The sequence below is a fragment of the Dendrobium catenatum genome, unplaced genomic scaffold, assembly GCF_001605985.2.
Source record: "Dendrobium catenatum unplaced genomic scaffold, ASM160598v2 fragScaff_scaffold_1226, whole genome shotgun sequence".
Classification (NCBI taxonomy): Eukaryota; Viridiplantae; Streptophyta; class Magnoliopsida; order Asparagales; family Orchidaceae; genus Dendrobium; species Dendrobium catenatum.
The window spans coordinates 220897-241363 of record NW_021319688.1 but is presented as its reverse complement, the minus strand read 5'-3'; the positions used below and the strand labels follow the sequence as shown (position 1 = coordinate 241363).

General features: G+C 34.7%; 2 protein-coding genes across 2 annotated transcripts; one reads left to right on the top strand and one right to left on the bottom strand.

Annotated features, from left to right (window-relative positions):
• Positions 1-2047: 2047 nt before the first annotated feature.
• LOC110112384 (developmentally-regulated G-protein 3) lies at positions 2048-17142 on the top strand. The gene is made up of 10 exons (XM_020844586.2): positions 2048-2206; positions 2530-2583; positions 4228-4401; positions 4741-4812; positions 11681-11740; positions 12191-12300; positions 15930-16229; positions 16319-16510; positions 16608-16659; positions 16743-17142. The coding sequence occupies exons 1-10, from the start codon at positions 2165-2167 to the stop codon at positions 16791-16793; spliced, it is 1107 nt and encodes a 368-aa protein (XP_020700245.1). The 5' UTR covers positions 2048-2164; the 3' UTR covers positions 16794-17142.
• A 679-nt stretch (positions 17143-17821) lies between these two features.
• LOC110112385 lies at positions 17822-19154 on the bottom strand. Its single transcript, XM_020844587.2, has 3 exons — positions 19058-19154; positions 18663-18938; positions 17822-18031 (listed from the first exon to the last, which is right to left on the bottom strand). The coding sequence occupies exons 1-3, from the start codon at positions 19073-19075 to the stop codon at positions 17984-17986; spliced, it is 342 nt and encodes a 113-aa protein (XP_020700246.2). The 5' UTR covers positions 19076-19154; the 3' UTR covers positions 17822-17983.
• Between the last annotated feature and the right edge of the window lie 1313 nt (positions 19155-20467).

The following is a 20467-nucleotide window of genomic DNA, read 5'->3' as shown; positions in this document are numbered from 1 at the left end:
CCTAGGTGCGAATTGTGGAGTTCGGAGGCGAGGCGAGTGCGGGATCGTGCTGTGTAGTGCATGCTAGATTTCTGGGTCAACCCGGGTTGACGGTTTATTTTGAGTTTTCGAGTCAACCCAAACCTAACCGAATTTTATGAATAGGACAAAAAATGAAACCAAAACCCTACCCATTTAGCTAACAGGTTGACTCAAACATTAAATTTTTCAGGTTGGGTCTTGGTCAGGTTTTGGGTTATGTCAAATATTAACACCCTTACTAAAATTTTACAACTGAACTCAAAACACGACAAAACAATAATAATATGCATGTAATAATTTAGTTCATAACAATAACAATCAATATGATCATGAATTTGTGCAAAAATAAAAAAAATATAAAGACCGTAATAATTCATGATAATAAAATACTATCATTCGATATCAAAATCAAATCAGTATCTTATTATGCATGGTTAGTAATAAAAACCACATTCTCAGTAACAGAAAACCATTACAGTACGAATCAATAATGGAAGCTGTGACAGCGAATCAGTAACAATATCGGTATCATTATCAGCCAAATATATAGAAGTAATAGTAAAACAATATTGTAACGGTAAATCAATACTGCGATAGTAATTTAGTGCAATGAGTACATCCTAGTAATTGCACTAAATAAGTAAGGAGTTTTGGCTTAAGTGGTATTTTTCTAGTAATCAGTAATTGTTGGCTCAGTAAATATAGTTGCCTACATTTGCCTGTGTACTAATCATCTCCTCATAACTCTCAATCAATAATCACGTGAATCAATAAATGAAAATAACAAACCACAGTATTTAAATGGAAGCCCGTCGACCAAATCAGTCTCCTGCCAATGTCATTAAATAAACAGTCTTTACTTACACATATTATTACCAAAAGTAATATCAACCAATTATTACTTAATCATATGCTCATATTCATTCACAATGCTCGTACTAATAATTTGTTTGTATTAAAATATCAAAATTACAACTATGTGCAAATCATACAAAATGCAATAATTACTATTTTTATTCAGTGAAATTACTAAACCAACTAGTCAAAATGTACATAATAATAAGTATTCTAACGTAAAAAAAATAACTCGATGAAAGTTCACTAAATCTGAAAAAAAATGCAATAAAATCATTTTTGGAAGAAATCTAATGGCCGAAATTAAAATATTTGAAAATGGAAATGTGAGAGAAGTCACCTACAATGATTTGAAGAATTTGTTTGTAAAGGAGAGGAAGCGATGCGGCGGTCAAAAACCCATTTTTTTCTCTCTCCTCCTTCCTTCCCCTTCTCTTCTTTCCTTCCAGGACAAGTCACAACTAAGTGAAGGAGTGGGGGAATATAGCAAATGACTTTTTAATATATTTAAAAACTCGTTTTAATGCATGTCACTACAACTACCAAGGAAACTAGAGCATCTATGCTGCATGCTGAATTCAGAATTATTGTACCACAGAATATTTCACAACAATAATTTCAAGTCCTATTACGTTTTAAAGCACAAATTCTAGCGCCCCACACCCTAGTTTAGATTGAAATTCAGATTCTCATTTTAAATTTATTTTAATTATCAGGTTGTTACATACTGACTTGAGACGTGACACTCGAGAGGGTGGTGGAGATTGCTGGAGGTGGCATTAGTTATGATAGTTATAAAATATAAGAGAGCTCTTTAATTCCCTCATCTCTTAAACATCTTATTTTGTAGAAAATGAAGTCATATTTATAACTTTTTTGAATGAGCATTTTGATAATTTTGACATAATGCCAAGCACATCATCATATTAATTGTAGATCATTTATTAGACATTCAAATGCCTTAGGTGTCAAAATCAAGTGATCAAGGACTTGTTGATTCGTCTCATCCGATTTAACTCTTAATATGCTATAATTATAAGTCATTTGATCTATTAATTTATATTTATAAGTTCCTAAATATAATTCATTTAGAGCCAGATATGATCATTTGTAGTTTTAATAAGTTTGAGGTGTTCAGTTTTACTATAAATTTGTTGAAACCATTCTCATAATTTCCTTCATGCTATAAACCATCGTCTTCCCATTCCTTCCCAGTTCTTTCGCTATCGAATCCATTCCTCTCGCGGGCAAACAAGAGCTACCTGGTCTCCTTCTTACAGGCGAAAACATGGCCACCGTTATGCAGAAGATTAAAGATATCGAAGATGAGGTAAATTTTTTGTTTTCATAATTTTTTCTCTCCTGTAAAAATATTGGCTTTATCCTCTCCGAAACCCTAGCTTGCTTACTCGGAGGTTTTTCAATCGGTGGCTAAATGTTCCTCCCCTCCTCCCGTAAAGCTCCGCTTAGGTTTTCCCTATTTCACCCGTGCCACTGTGGATCTTATTGGTTGTCGGCGACTCTAATTTAAAAAGTACATCAAACTATAGTGACGCTCTGAACTGTGTGGCACGTTATTTTCTTCCACAGACGAGCATAAGATTTATTCTCGTTTAACTATGTTAGATCCTAATGCGATCTTTATGGATGCAGATGGCCAGGACGCAGAAAAACAAAGCTACTGCTCATCACCTCGGTCTTCTTAAGGTGCCTCTGATACGTCTTTTTTTTCCCTGATAATAGGCCTATCAGGATAGCATCAAAATCTTTTTAGGAATTGTTTCTAGGTATTCGTGGTTGGTTTGACTTACAAATTGGCTAAATCATTGGGTTTTATTCTAAAATTTAGAAAATCAAATCAAACAAATTATTTTCAATCCCGAATTGAACCAAACTAAACTTTGATTAGTTCATTTGGTTGTGGATGATCGTTATATTTTAAAGTTCATTGGTTTTGTGCATTTGAAGAAATTAGACTAATTAGTATAGTTTGGTTTTTGATTTAATCAATTTTATAAAATAAATATCAAACCAGTTACTAATATTAAAAAAAAGTGAAAATTACAACCAATAATCTAAGTAATATTTTAACATATAAACTGAACCAACCAAATAAGATTTGTTTTATTTTTTGGTTTTATTCAGATAATTTACACCTCTAGTTATTTCACGTATATATTTTTAATTTGTTACTGTGTTTGTTTCATACTTTCATGTCAACACCTAAAGTTTGAAAGTTAGAGAATTGATGCTATTTAAAATGGAAAATGTCCATTTTCTCATACAAAATTAAGTTTTAATGATGACAAGAAAATCATTTGTCATGAGCATCTTTCTTTTTGGTGCACTTTGTTTAGCTATAGATTATATTTTGATGTGTCTGAATCTTGGACTGATTAAAATGGCTTTTGTAAAAGTCCTGAAAAGAATTTCTTTTTATCTGCACTTTGCACCCTTAGTTCGGTAGCTATCTTAAAGCTGTGTGATTCTTTATGCATGTACCCGGATCTGCATAACACTTTGTCTCAATAAGCTTCATCAATTAGTACTATTTGTAGTTTGAGTGTGATTTAGAATTTCATTACTTTGATTGAATATATTTTGGTATATAGTCTGCATCATGTCTAGATATTACAAGATAGAGCTGTTTTTATGTGCTGATTGATGGATGTATTTAATCTCTAATTATTCTCCATTATTTTGTTAACACAAATTTTCAAAACAAGAAAAAAAAATTAATGATTTTTGCTGAAGTTATGAGCTTAACTAATTATTCTTATGTACCTATTGCCTTTTTTTGGTGATATATAGAAGAATAATAATTTTCCATTCTAGTGTCTGCACAAAAGCGCTATAATAAGATTTTTGATGAGTTCAGAATCTTCAAACTTCATTGCTATAGTTTTTACGGTATATTTTGATAGCGCTATCGAAACTGAAAAACAAAGCAATACTAAGCTGTTTCTAGAATGCATAGGATTTTGGTTTGTCATTTTTCATACGGGTTATTTAGGGTGGACATCTTTGTTGTACTCCCCCTCCTACTGGCACTACAAATGATTTTAATTATAGTTTGAGCTTAACTTTTATGCTTGGTTCATGTTTAAACTCATGGCCCGGAAACTTCAACAACCGTTTTTGTGATTTTGAAGATTACAACGTTTTTATATGTGTGGTAACACCTAGTCTGCCTTCTTTTCTTCACAATCAAATGTCTTAGTTTCTTTTAGTGTGTTCATAATGTCGTATAGATTGCTAGAAAAGGGAGATTCTAATGGTCTTAAATAAAAATGCCATACTAGATTCCTTGGGTCGGACATTTGTTTGAGATGAGTATTTCTTTCTTTCAAGGCTAAACTTGCAAAGTTACGCCGTGAGCTCTTAGCACCTTCATCGAAAGGTGGTGGTGGAGTTGGTGAAGGCTTTGATGTTACTAAAAGTGGGGATGCACGTGTTGGTCTGGTTGGGTTTCCATCTGTTGGAAAATCAACACTCTTAAACAAGTTAACTGGCACCTTTTCCGAGGTATGCTACTTCTATTCCATCCTTTATTTTCAGTTTATTGGTTTAATCCTTATTTCTATGTTTGTCTTACTCTCCTTAAGTGAGCAGGGCTATTACTTTTAATTTTTAGCATAACGTTCTATTCTATTTGCTACTAAATAATTGAAAAGATTAACGCAAACTTACTGCACTTTCATTTACTCAATACCTATGGTTTTTGAGCATAACAGCCGTTCTTTATAGAGCTATTATTTTTTGATGTGACAGCTACTAAGAACATGTTGAACTAGAGGATATTTTGCCAAACGTATTATGAATCTGGATTATATTGACAATAACATTCATTTTGATAATTGGCAGGTTGCCTCATATGAGTTTACTACTTTAACATGCATTCCTGGTGTGATTATGTACAGAGGTGCAAAAATTCAGGTAAAAACACTTTTACGCTCACATTTCTTGTTTATTCATAAAAAATCCTACAATTTTTATGGTCATTTTGGAAGAGAAATTATTTGTATCTAGTTCAGAATTTTTTTCCTATAATGCACTAGTAGAGTATTGCCTTGCTTCATTGAAGCGACATTTGAAGATTTGACTATTTCATGCTGTAAACCTGATTATTTTTCATGAGGCGACATTTGAAGATTTGACTATTTCATGCTGTAAACCTGATTATTTTTCATGAGGAGTCGCACCTTTTCATTAAGTGTGTGAATTATTCATTGTAATATCACTTATTAGACTTAATTAGTTTCAATCTTGAGGAGTTATGACGTTTTGTTGTTGTTAATTACTGTAATTTTTGTAGGGAGTTTTTCATCATATGCTTGTATTTGCTGGGCTGAGACTGTTCATTAGTTCAGACACTTTATTACATGTTCTCTTGAGTTAGGACTAGATTGAAGTGCATTTCTTACTGCACTAAGTCGGGGGAAACCCTAAGATAAAATTTTTCTATCATGTATTTTTAGAGCATAATGAGACTTACTGATTTCCATTCCATTTATTCAGGTGTTTAAATTTATGGGCTTACATATTCTTCTTGTCTTTGAGATATATGTATAAATAGGTTTTAGGATGTGAAGTGTCTCTTCTTTCTCAAACTTTGTGCCTCTTCGCACCACACTTATTTCTTCGATGATGGCTCCTTAGAAGAATTACTTGGTGTTCAACATTTTGTGCTCTATTGGGGAAGACTTGTTTGATGTTCTCCCAATGATAGAGGAGGAGCCTCTGTCTGCCACAACTTTTATCTCAATGATAGAGGCCACCTACTCTTTTTTAGAAGAGCGTGATAATATTGATCTCTCACCCCTTATTTGTTTAACGTCTTGAAGACATTAGAAGAATGACAACTACCATCACCTCACTTTCTAGTTTGCTTGAGTTGTGGCCAAGGTCACTAATAATGTAGTTGATCCCATCGTCAGTCTCACTGGTTCCTATAAGAGGAAAGCAAGGATAATGGAATTAGTGGCAAAAGTGTCTCATGAAAAAGTTGCACTCACTTCCTTTGTAAATACTATGTTTGTCACATCTAATGGTGCTGTGATTTCTCACATAAATGATGTCTCCATTGGCATTCATGAATGTCATGAGATCCAAAATCAAATGAGTCCCAAATGTAATCTCCTAGCTGGTAATTGAGGTTGAGCCTTCAATTTTACTACTTCAATTGAAAGGGGAATCCTTTATAGGGTGGCCTAGTTGGAAATATTCAAATTGAAGCAAAAGTAAAATTTCTTAAAGATTGAGTCTGGAGGCTCAAAAGGAGCAGTAGTTTCTCATTTTCTCGTCCCGAGAGTCACATCCCTTAAATATATGATAGAAAGATTGGATTTATTATCAAACTAGTTGCTAGTTTTCAGACCAACAAATTGCTAATAAACCATTTGAGAACCCGCCAAATTCCTAGTCATTCTGTTTTTCTAGTTCTCTGAGATAGTCTCAAGATGCATGAGTGTTTAGGACATAATCTCTACTCGTCATACAACTTTCTATGCATGTGGCCAATAGAGCTAATTTCCAATCAACTCAAACAAGTGATACCCACCTAGAGATTAATTTGTCTAATGCTCGAATTCTGGGAGATAACTACATCACAATTGATTATTTCACATTTGACAACTAATTAGAGAAATACTTTTCCCTACTAGCACCTTAGTAGGGTATGTTAATTTGGATTATCGATTGAATGCCACAACAATTCTATAATGCTTTATCGATATCACTCAACACACAATAGTCCATTTGACATTGGCCTCCACCACTTTGATATCGAGATGATATTTTTACTTGAATTTTTACCAATGCCTATAACAGACCTCTAATTCTTAATTCGTCCAAACAAAGGCTCCCTGACATGCCTGATCGGTCATGCTTGACTAGAATATCTTGCTTTCCGTGGTTTTCAATATGATAGAAAACACTTGTATTAAACTAGAAAACCCTTGCTGAAATATGAGAAATTAGCCACTTGCAAACAATTTTTGAGGAGAAGGAAGACGAACAACAATGAAACAAATTTTATTTGATGAAAGACGAACAAAAGCAAGCAAGATATAATGGATCTTCAATTCGAGAGGAAGATCCGGATCTCCCAAATCCCTAGTCGAAGGCTAGAGCCCAAGTACCTAAGAGAGATCTCAAATTTCAGCCAAATTCAAGATGCCATAATCCTTGGAAATGAAATTATTTAATGCATACAATCCAAAAGGAAATCTCTAAACAACCCATACTTTCAAATTTCTCTCCTAAACTCCTAAATATTTCCTAATCAGAGTTTTTGGACTCTGTGGTTTGAGAGGCATGAGCGGGAGGCAAAACTTCTCCGCCTATGTTACACGCGAGCCGGTCCACTGGATCAGTCCAACTAGTCCAGTGGATCGGTCTAACAATACTCTCCTCTGAAAGAGCCATCTTGTCCGCAAGGTGGAAAGACGACACCCTCCTCCATTCCCTCGTCATCACAAACAATAAGAATTTGAAGGGCAGTCATTGCATCTGTGCCTCGGTGTTTTCCTCTCATCACATCTGAAACTCCATTTCTGTGAGCTTCTTGAAGTTGTCTTTGTGTCTTCCACCTACAGCCTTCTCCTTTGGGGTTTCCCAAAGAGTACCCGGTGTCACCTTCTTGGGTGTCAAGAAGGTGGTTGTCATCCTATACGAATCTCCTGAGCTGCTGCCTTCAGACTCTTTCTCTAGGTGTCTCTGATCCTTTATCAAACGAGCTAGCTCCATAGCCTCTCCCAAATCACGAGGCCTCATCATTCTAACTGCCGCTTGAAGCTCTAGTTTGAGCCCTTTCATAAAGTTCCTCTCCAGTACAGTCTCCGAAAGCCGGTCCAGTCGGCTGACCAGGTTCTCAAACTGCTCACGGTATTCCACCACGTCCCCTCTTACGTCAGGTCAAAGAATTGCTCATAGAAGTTCCCTCCCCTGCTGGTTTAGAAAAGTTCTAACGAGCAATCCTTAAACTCCCTTAAGGTCCATATGGGTCATCTTGTTTTCCTCCACTGGTACCATGTAAAGCTTTTTCCTTCCAAGCACATCCCAGCTGCCGTCAGTTTCTCCTCCTTCGTTAGCCTATTGACGGTAAAGTATCTTTCCACCTTGTCGATCCACCCATGTGCATAATCTCCCTAAAAAATAGACATCTTTAGCTTCCTCACCCTCAGATTTCCTCCATTCCCCTGTTTCCTTCATAATTTTCCATTCCCCAAAGGGGTGGTTCGCCCCAATTGTCTCAATCATCCCTTCTACGCTCATATCCAAACATTTCATCAAATTCCCACATTCTCCTTTTAAATTCAGCACACCTTGGATTATAGTAAATTCCTCTCCTTTCAATTTCAGCCCCCCTTCACTCATAATTACCTCTTTTTCTTTCAAATCCCGCCCCTATCCTCTCAAATTCAGCACCACTTTGTTCATGCTTCACCCCATGCTTCTCCCCATACCCTCTCTGTGCTCGATCGGTTTTGTCTTTTTGTTATTTTGAATAGTGAGTAGGAGTATGATTAGAGGGAAATAATAATATATGCGTATAAATATAAATGTATATGGATTAAAAATAAGAAACAGGCAGTGCAATCATCAAATTGAAGATCGAAGATCAATTATGGAATTTATTCTTCCTCCAAAGTCCTTGATCGTTGATTTTAATCCTTTCGAGCAGACTTGAAATGCTACCAAAATTCTGGGAAAAGCATCGAATTACAAAAATTCCTTTTGTTGGAGGACCAGAAGACCTATAATTGGGACCCTTCGTTGTCACGAAGCCCTTGGCCTTCAAATTCTATCCGGTTGGGCGAACTGGATAGGGCAAATGCCCTCCCAATCTCCTCTCGCGGGAAGGGGACGTTGGCAGGTTGCTGAAATTATGCCAAGAGGTAGCCGAATTTTCTAAAAGTTTGAGAAGAGTATTTTGTTTAATTAATTTAACGATAAAATTAAAATTTTAAATTAAGTGATTAACTAATTTAAATAAAATTAATCAATTTAAAAGAAATTTAAAAATTTTAATTGATTAAGACCTCAAATTAATTAAACTAATTAATCGATAAATTTAAATGCAATAACTGAAACTTAATTAATTAATTAAATCTTTAAAATTAAAATTTATTTTAATTAACCAATTAATCAATTAATGGATCGATTAAGAGAAATTTCTAATTTATTAAGTTATTAAAATACAGTTAATTAAATTAAAAATTTTAATGAATTGATAATTAATTAATTTAAAATTTTGATATTTCATTTAAAATAAACAAAAAAATTAATTTAATTAATCAATTAAAACCTAATTTAATTAGTTAAATTAATTGACCAATTGAAAATATTTTAAATTAATTCATAAGTTAATTAACAAATTCAAAATTTCTTTAATTAATTAATCGAATAATAATTAAAATGAAAAAAATAAAAAATGCAGAAGAACAATGTTCACATTAATCAATCTAAGTACAACACACACCAACTAAACCTGAAGTCCTAAAACTAAAACTCTAAACACTGTAACTCAAACTTTAAGCAAATCTCTTTAAGCTCCATCTCCTGCAACTGCTAGCCACAAATACTTATAAATGAGTAAACAAAAATTATTGTAGGTTGCTAAATAAAATTAGTACTGATAAAGTAAAAGCTGGTTCTAAAACAAAATTAGTGCCATAGGCAAAGCTAGTATTGAAATAAAATTAGTAAGATGCGCTAGTACTGTAAGTGAAGCTGTTATTATAGGCATAACTAGCACTGAAACAAAACATTAGTGTTGGTGCTGAGGCAGTAAAGTGTGCAAAACTACATATTTGTTGCTAAAACCTCGCTAAGCAGAGTTCGATATGTCACTTCTAATAGAAGCAGTAAATCTTATTGATAACTATTTCACTAAGTCTACTGAGTGAAGTAGTGAACAACTAAAATTAAACCCAGGCCACCTCTAATAGAGGTCGTAAGTCCTATTTTAATTAGGGTATTAGGGAAAATTTCCCAAGACAGATAACATGTCCCTGATAACCCTCAGGCTATCCTACTTTAATTTGTGTTAGTGAAGCAGTAAAACCACACTTAATCAACAGGCTAGGAAAACTTCTTAAGTGAAATAAACTAGCTCTAAACCTCTTAAACAAAAAAACATATATGCAACTTTCATTTGGAGCTGTAAAACCAAATTTTAAACCCTAACAAATGGGGAAATTTTAAGGGAAGACATAAGACTTGCTATTCGGGCTACTTTCAATGAAAGTAGTAAGACCCAACTTCTTAAAACACGGGCTACTTCTAATAGAAGCGGTAAGACCCAACTTTTTAAACAACATGGCTACTTTCAATGAAAGCAATAAGCCACGAACAACTTCCAATGGAAGCTGTAAGACCCAATCTAAATTCAAATATACGGGCTACTTCCAATGGAAGCTGTAAGACCCAATCTTAAACCCAAACATACAAACAATTTCCAAAGGAAGCATTAAGCCCCAACCTTAAACCCAAACATACGGGCAACCCCCAAGCGGAGCCGTAAGCCTCAATCCAAACCAAACAACCATAATATTAAAACTTACATTTATTCACGTTAGTTTATTTGGGATTCCTATGAGGAGGCAACCCATGATTGCTAAGCAGATTTCATGGACACTATGATCAATTATTGTTAGTGTTAGTAGCCGAAACCTACAGTATTCTTGGGACGAAGGAACTATGAGATTCTAATTGGGTCTACCTCCATCCCCCACAACCAAGATTAAAATACTTGCATTGTTGCAAATTCAAATATTAATTCATCATTAATCGAGAGTTCTCTTCTACGCGATAAGAGGGGTAATTAAGTATGAGGGCTTGCATTTATAGGAAGTAAGGACCTAAATCTAAAAAAACACTGATACCACCATCAAGAGAAATCTAGTTAACTATAATCCGCCTTAAGGAGAATGAAATCTTATGACTGCAAAGCGGGATTCATGCCTACGTGCTGTTTTCCCCGAGCCTACAATTTTCTTTAAAATCTCTCCAACCTTAGTTTTGTTAATACGACAAAAACAACAACAAATCTTTATCCCACTATGTGGGGACATCTACATGATTATTTTTTCTCCATTATATCCTGTTAAAGAGTCAAAATTTTATTTAAATTTAATAAAAAATGTCATTTCTAATATTTTCTAGCCAAATCTTTTTAGGTCTACCTCTACCTTTCTTAACATTGGCCAAATCCAATACATCTACTCATCTGACCGGGTCATCTAAAGACTGACGTTTTATGTGTCCAAACCATCTATAAGATGACTCTCTCCAATCTTATTTGCCCTTGGAGCTACTACATTCTTTTCTCGTACATACTCATTTCACATTCTTTCTCTAAGAGTGAAGCCACTTATCCACGTGAGCATCCTCATCTTTGCAACACTTAAGTTTATGCTTCTCTTTTAATGGCCAACATTCTCTATTTTCATTCAGTGCGTTGGAGGATAAGGAAGGACAATGGATAAATCCAATGTAGCATGAGCAGGAATTCAAAATGATTTGTAAAGAATATGTTTTACACCTTAGTTAAGACTTACTAGAAATAAATGGAAAATATGGATTCATAAATTTAATCCCAAATAATTAAGATAAGGTTAATGATGATGATGGCAAGGTTCAACCACTCTTATGTCAATAATGTTGGTTTTTTTATTACTTCTTGATACTTATTATCATATTTTAAACTGGATAATGCTGTCATGTTGTTTTAGTTTGTAGTACTGTCGCTTCTGGTTTTATTCAATCTAATGATTTTGTGACGTTGGCATTTGTGTTTCAGTTGTTGGATCTTCCGGGGATCATTGAGGGCGCAAAGGATGGAAAGGGCAGAGGAAGGCAGGTAACCAGATGAGGTTATGCTCCTAATTGTAGTAGATGAGCATGCACCAGGTCTTTCTTAGTACTGAATAGTGTGCTTGTGGCACTTGATTAGAGCCACCAACAATAAAAAGAGGCATGGGCATGCATGTGTGCACGAGTTGAACCCTCTCTCTAATTTGCTCTCTTAGCCCCCTACCACTTCCCTTTTACCCCCAAAACGTATCATCAAATCACCAATCAGCAAAATCCACTTAATTAGGTATGAAGATGGAAAAACCCATCATCCTTTGCTTCGGAAAGGTTATTTTGAATTTGTTTTGGCGAGCATTGCATATTATTTGGTATGTTGATGGTGGCTGCTTGTATTGCATGCCTATTGAATTAACACTTAAAGCCCTAGTCTATTAGAACTATCTGTGCATTTTTATGATGCACCTATGAAGCTGAACTGTTGATTATTTCTATCCAGGTAATCAGCACTGCCAGAACATGCAATTGCATTTTAATTGTTCTGGATGCTATAAAACCAATAACACACAAACGTATTATTGAAAAAGAGCTTGAAGGGTTTGGCATAAGGTAAATCATTTTACGATTTCTTCGATATTAATGTTTAGTCTTTTTTGTAACCATCTTATATTTTTTGTTTTTGTTTTTTGAGAAGGATACTTCCCAGGGTTAACATATCTTGGCAAATACATCATTAATATTTTTTGAATGGTTTATTGGTATGAATTTAAATAATAAATTAAAAATTAAGATAGAGCTTGAGGCATGGTACATGTATATGTCTCATGATGCTTGCTTGTTAATGTTTTAGTTCTAGATCTTAGAAGCCATAGTTTTGTTTAAAGTAGAAATTACAACTCGTAGCGTGATTTAAGAAAAATAAAGTCTGAGAGATAGGTTATGTCAGAGTATTGGTGCAGGGTGGTTGATGTAGAGGCAGTATTTAGACAAGAGCAAGTAATGCGGCCAGCCACTTGAGTTCTAATGAGAGTTAGGGGGTGAAACCACGAACCTTAAGCTGCCCATCTTGTAGAGCTGCTAGCGGACTAAGGTGTTGGTGTGTCTTGTGGATAGGTTTTGAGAGTCCATATAGAGATCAAAGAGAGGAACAAAGGTTGAACATCACTTCCACTTATCTCCATCAGTTTTTTAAGTGAGGTAAAATTCATGGTTGAAAAAAGAAAAGTCTAGTGAGGCATGGTACGAATTATGTTGCGAAGAAGCATAGTGGAGATGGCATGCTTTATGCTTTTTTATTTGTACTAGTGGAAAGGAGTGAAAGGATTAAATGTCATACTTGAGCTTGTTGAGGTGAGCACCCCTAGGACCCATAGTTAATGGAATTGATAGCTCCCCCTCTTGTTGTAGTGGTAAAAGTGGAGGCGAGTGCGGTGCACCGACAATTGTGGTGTTGTTGATTGTAAAAAGCCCAGTTAGAGTAGTTCTCTCCTCTAGCTCTGATGACATCTCTCTAACTATCTGGTGAGCGAGGCAAATCTCTACTGGGTGACCAACGAAGGTGGTGGCTACTGAAGTGTTGGCCTCCACTGAACTGGTAACGACTCCTGTGATGGCCGAGTCTGTTGTTGGCCAGGGTGAAGGTGAGGAGAATTACTTTCAAGTTCTTGATAGGTCTAGCAGCCAAGCTTCGCTATCCACTAGCGAGCCAAGGGTCTGCCTCTCTTCGAGCAAATCATTAGGATACCCACCGTGTGAATTCAAGGCCTTGACCTTAACGCAATGGGCTCCAAGCTTATACATGAAGATGATGGTCCTGCATGATGGATTGTCAGTCGTTCCTTTATGTTTAGAAAATTTTGCACAACTAGAATAATTCAAGAAGAGGATAGTTCTAAGAACACCATAAAATAATGGGATTGTCGAACACATAAACAAAATTTTGAATAGTGATAGAAGCATAAGATTACACGTAGGATTGTCCAAGACTTTATGGGTGGATGCTGCTAGCATTGCCACTTAGCTGATGGATGGAGAACCCTTAGTTCGATTATACAATAAACAATGTGAGTATCTTTGTACTATTAGAGAAGCGAACCTTTCTCATTTAGAAGTTTGTGCTGTCTTTCTCATGCACATGCTGATTCTATTTATAGCAATAAGCTTGATCTCAAATTTATAAAATGTTATTTCATTGGATATAGAAATGATGATTTTAGCTATAGATTTTTGGATGATTAATGTTAAAAGAATATATCCCAAGTAGGAATGCTCTTTTTAAAGAGTATATCATGTGCAAAAATGAGTTTAACAATTTTGGGAAGCAAGATCTCTATTGTTGAATAAGTGGTTTCAAAGTCAATGATTTGACTGGGATCATATGTATATTTTGTTCAAAGCTACCATGGATCTCAGCTTTTTCTATTATGATTTAGCAAAATTAAAAGAGAGCAACTCCTACAACGGTTTCACGTGGTTGAGCAGCTCTTTGTTCATGATATTTGATTATGTTAAAATAGCTTTGGCTTACGTGAAAGTATTAGTTGATACGGGGAGCTTGCACTTGAGGGGTAGCTTGTTAATATGCATGACAATAATGAGTTTGCCTCATATCAAATAGGTGAAAATTATGTTGGTGCAAAAATACCAAGTTATTGATACATTTAGAAGTTTAAATTTTTGAATTGAAAATAAAATTTTCTATTGATGTATCAAGCAGATGGTAGTGAGACCTGCAATGTTTTATGGCACTGAATGTTGGTCATTAAAAGAGAAGCATAAAATTAAGTTAAGTGTTGCAGAGATGAGGATTTTTCTCTATTAGATTTAAACAAGAATTTGACTTTTAATAGGACACATTGGAGAAAAAGGATTCATGTAGCTGACCCCACGTAGTGGGATAAAGGCTTGTTGTTGTTGTTGTTGTTGTTGTTGCAGAGATGAGGATGTTTAGGTGAATGAGTGATTTTACACTTAGAAATAAATTGCAAAATGAGTATATGCATGAAAAGGTCGAAGTAGCTCCAGTGGTAGATAAGATTAAAGAGAGTTGCCTTAGATGATTTGATCACATAAAATATCGGCCTTCCGATGACCTTGTTAGGAGAGTAAATGTATTAGATTCAGCATTCGTTAACAAAGGTAAACGTAGGCATAAATGTATTTAGTTAGAAAGTATTAAAAATGATGATTTTTATTAGATTTAATGATAATTTCACTTTTAATAGGACATAATGGAGTAAAAAGAATTCATGCAACCGACCCCACGTAATGGGATAGAGTCTTGTTGTTATTATTGTATTGATGTATTTGGCCTGACTTTGGCGACTAATTGTTCCATACTCCTAAAAAGTAACTCTACCTAATACAGGAAGGCTACATAACTCCATAAGCGATATGGGGATTTGCCCCAACTTCATTAAGTTTATAAAAATTAACTTGTTTTTCTTATGTATATGGAGACCACCCAACTTAATTGAGGCTTCTAAGAAGAAGACTAAATCAAATGGTTTTCCTGGAGGGCGGACTCTCCCTTAATAGGTAGTGACATGCCATAAGTTGATATTAGCTTCATCTTCAACAATAAATGCAATGTTGATGTGTCATTTTTGAGGAGCATTTTAGTTTGGCCACAACTGCGAGATAGCTTGACTCATCTTTGAACCTATAGTTTGCCAAATTAAGAAAACATCCTTCACACAAATGTTTATATACTCAGGAGGTAGGATAAGAGGAGTTCCATTGCACATTTTCTTCTTCTCAGCTTCCTATCAGCTCTACTTCATCCCTGGTGGAATCCTTGTGGATTTCACCTTGGGCCTCTCATAATTCCTCGTTCTTTCTTGTTTCATTGAATTATTGATTGCATGATTTAGTGTTTGAACTGCAAAGAAATTGTTTTTTCACTTCTTTATATTAGGGGTACTGTCATCAAGGCGTCATATATGCTGCAGTGCCAACTCCAATGAAGCACTTTTGATTAAATCGTTTGGAAAACTGTCTCAAATAGATGAATTTAAATTTGATGGTTTTTGCATGATTTTTAACAATATAAACGGGCAAATTTACTACATTGGCATTTATTCAGAATTAGAAGAAGTTTGTAAAGTCGTCTTTATTTGTAGTCTACATTGCTGTGTGAAGCGAAGAGGTGGCTTCTTTTAGAAATGTGCATTCACTTTACAACTTTTCTATGCATTTTTTATCATCTATATATATTTTACTTGTATGATTAATGATAGGTTGAATAAAGAACCACCGAATTTGACTTTTAGAAGAAAGGATAAGGGTGGCATCAATCTTACATCAACGATCGCAAACACACATTTAGACCTTGAAACTGTGAAAGCAATCTGTGGTGAATATAGGATTCATAACGCCGACGTCACCCTCCGATATGACGCCACTGCAGATGATCTCATCGACGTTATTGAAGGAAGCCGAATCTACACTCCTTGTATCTATGTAGTGAACAAGATTGACCAAATAACGCTTGAAGAGCTGGAGATTTTAGACAAGCTTCCTCACTATTGTCCAATCAGGTATCGTAGGATATATTGTCCCTGCTTCAAAGGAATATTCTACTGGACTTGTTTTCATATACATCTCATGTTCATATATATATATATAGCGCTCATCTGGAATGGAATCTGGATGGCTTGTTGGAGAAGATCTGGGAGTATCTTAATCTAACTCGCATATACACCAAACCAAAAGGAATGAATCCAGATTATGAGGATCCTGTTATCTTGTCCTCAAAGAAACGAACTGTTGAAGATTTCTGCAATAAGATTCACAAAGACATGCTCAAGCAGTTTAAATAGTGAGAGTACAATAATCACATTTATACAACTTTTGGCCTAAATTTATGAATTTTTTTCTTATCTATTTGCTGATTGATGACTGCGTGAACTGTCTAGTGCTCTGGTATGGGGGTCGAGTGCAAAGCATAAACCTCAGCGGGTTGGGAAGGTAAGCCATCTTATTACCATGGGTGCTAATCCTTTTGTGATCTCTGCTACATAATTTACTCGAGTTTGGAATTTGTGATTTAGGAACATGAGTTGGAGGATGAAGATGTTGTTCAAATTATAAAGAAGATATAAAGAACATGCAGATTTTCATTTGGGTTAGACAGGCTTACATTGACCTGAGTAAGGAGGTTACTTGAGTTATACGTTTGATCTTTCTTCTACCAGAGAGGATTCCCAGGTTCCTGATCATTTGTGTCATGTTGATATATGGAACGATTGAACTCTCTAGGTACTTCAACATGTGTAAGTTCTTTTCTTTTAGTTCGTCTTACTTGTTGGCTTTCACTTATTTATGTTTTGGCGTAAGTATTCCATTTAATTTGGCAAGATTCATCATTGGAAGTTGTTACTACCTCATGTCATTGAGAGTTAAGGTGGTGTGAGGCGGAGCTTTGGAGGTGAAAGAGAAATGCTTTCTCTCCTTGCATTGCTGGTTCTTTGGGCTATACGAAGAAGGGACACTGTCCTCTTCTTTCTTTGCTTTGCTTTTTTCTTTTTCCTTACCGTCAAAATTTGTTGATCAGATTCGTTTGTGCTAGGGCTTTATCAGTTTAGGACAAAGAAGCTTTAGGAGGTTAAGAGCATTATGGATTACTTAGACGACTTTAATTTGGTTGTTGAAAATGCTCTGTACTCGATTAAATTTTGTATAGGATAACTTTATATTGTTTTTAAAGCAATTTTCTAATTAAAAAATTTATAATTTTAAAAGTATATTAAAAAATTATTTAAAAAGTAATAAGCAATATAGCTACATATAAATCTTTTGGATGATAAATGATGCATCAGCAATGATCAGCATTGGTTGATGAAGACTATAAAATTAGTATGATTGCTATATCCATACAATTTTGATCTGAGTAGCATTAGTTGATAAATATTTGAAGAACAAATTGGTCGATTAAAATCAGCCTTTTATTATTTTTTAAATCAATCTTTTAGTACAAAAATTAAAATAGTTATATTGAAAATCTCCTTCAAGAAACAGTAAGAAATCCATCCCAACCAACAAAGCCTGAGTCGGCCAAAAATTTATGCACATTTTTTATATATCACAAATACGCTCAGACAAACCTCACGAATTAATAAGAGATATAATATATGTGCACAGCATAATTATCCTTAATTTTTTATTACGTTTTTTTTTTTAAACTAAACATCAAAGCAGCTGCTCATTAAAAACGATATGTTTTTTACAATGATAAAAACAAAAAACAAAAAAGCGGAAATAATGTTTATTGACCCTTGAAGGGAAGAAGGCTTCAAGCCTTAATGCAGCAAACGAAATAGCTCATGACCTTTTTCCTCCCCTGCAAAGAAATTAAATATATTAATAATACAAAGTAATAAACAAATAACCCTATGAACAATCACATCAATAAACAAAAAACGAGAATAAAATTATACCAACAAATAATTTATTTTGCATATAAAAAAAGAAGCCACATTTGGGAAAAGTTCTCTCTCTTGCGGGCACATTCACCACGCCAAGTTCGTTCAGCGCACAAACAATCATAAAGTAGTAAATTGTTTATATCATGTTTGAATTATCAATTTATATATAAATCATACAAGCATTAACTATACCTTTCAGAAATGTTCATAAAATTTAAATTCATTATTATTTAAAATAATGAGTAATAAGATAACCATCTCCAATAAAGTATAGATTCTTTAACAATTATTATCAATGTTATTCTATCAAAATGGGATTCTTTAACCATCTCATTTCTAAATATATATATATTTTTTAATTTATTTAAAATTTCTCCGAGCAACATTAATGGAAGTAGAAAATTAAAGATAAAAAGATTCACCCAGGTTCTTTAAAAGCAAACAAAATACAGATTTCTTAAGACGAAACATAATAGGACTGTGAACTAATAATCTACTAATCAAGGTCTAGGGTTTTGTAGAAAAAGAATATACGAATTAGCTCACCGAGGGAGAGTGCTGGTGGCCTATCGCCGGAGTTACGGCGATGCCGGAACGAGAGACGGCGGAGGCAGCCACCTTGGATCGGTTAAGGATCTCGTCATCCTTTTTGGAACCGTTAAGAAGATCTTCATCGTTTCCAATGGAGATGCGAGAGTAATCAGATTTATTCAGCTTCCGCATCTGTCGGACCTTGGAGAAGTCCAATGAGTAATCCGGCATCCCCTTCTGGTTATCCCAGTCCCCGAAAGCCGGCACCGACATCCAGTCCACCTTTGTCCCCTGCAATTCCGTTCCAATCCTTGATAATTTCTTCCAAGAAATCGCTTGAAACCAAACTCAATGAAAAAAGTTCAGAGAAATAGCTCGGGAAAAATAAATAAAAAGAAAGAGAAAACTACCTCTGTGCTTTTTTCCATTGATTCGTAGGAGAAATCCCTAGCCTAGAAGAGAAGGAGAACTCGCCGGGAAGCAGAGGGAGGAAGAGGTCAGGAGGAGTGATATATACTACTTTGACAAGTAAATGCCACTGAGATGCTATAAAATCACAAATTTGCCACTGATTTTTCTTCGTAGAAATTTCTATTCGGTAATGCTATGCGTGTGCTTTGCCGTGGGAATTGAATGAGTGCAACTTAAATCCGCCGTAGATTTCGCAAAGGAAAATAATTGACGTACGAAGATGGAGTTCGTATAGAAATTTAATATGCGGGGCGGAGGGTAAATAGCTCCGCTAAACAACTTGAAGAACAGCTGGATGCCACGCGGGAATTCAGCGGCAAGGGCGTGAACGATTGGCAAAAGGAATCTCTATGCGGCAGGTGAATATGCGGGGAAAATCATATATTAAACTATTATCCCAGATATATAAAATTAGTATAAAAACAAAAATATTAGAAGTTACTTCTATTAATTAGTAAAAAAGATATTTGTTTAGTTGTGATAAAGAGCTAAGCAGGCGGGATTGTGATTGGACTAAAAGCAGCGTTTGGTTTCTTTGGAGGCGGTCAGCGGCGGACGCGTAGAAGAGCGAAAAAGGGTTTTTCTTTGAGAGGAAGAAAAGTCAGTCCAGCTGCTTTTTTTCTTTTTTTGTGATAGGAATGTGAGAAAATATGATGTCTCTCCTATAAGCATATATTCATATAATTAAATAAATAAATTCATATTTATTTCATCTATGATGCTTTAAAGACATCACAACATAAAACGGTCATTGATAATTAATATATCTACAAAAAAAAAAAAAAAATCTACATGATTTGTCACGAATCTCAAGGCTAAATTAAAATTAAAAACTTTTGAAATTAAATTTAAAAAAATTATATGACCAACAACTCAATAACTTAATAGTCGACCCTAGCGTTTCAATGAGACGAACTCAAGGATACCAAAGTTGATCCAATCCGAACTCAAATGAGTCAAAATCAAACAGTTGAAGTATAATTGAAAACTTAAACATTAATTAAATAAACAAATGATCTTCAAATTAAACATGCTAATAGTTGAATCAACAAGACCACTTAATTTTGACATTATTAGGGCACTTAGATGCATAATAAAAGCTTTGTGGTTAAGGGAATAAATATGGATCGTACAATGATGTGTTTTGAATTCTGATTTAAATTATCTAAATATCAATACCAAAAAATTTATAAATAGAGCATCATTCTTTTTTTACATAAAAGGGGGCGAAGGAATATAAAAACTAGAAAGAGTTCTCTTATATTTTTCAGTCATCACCGTTGCAAACCATCACCAGCTATTGTCACCTATAACGACTATTACCACAAAAAATTAGCATAAAAAATTGC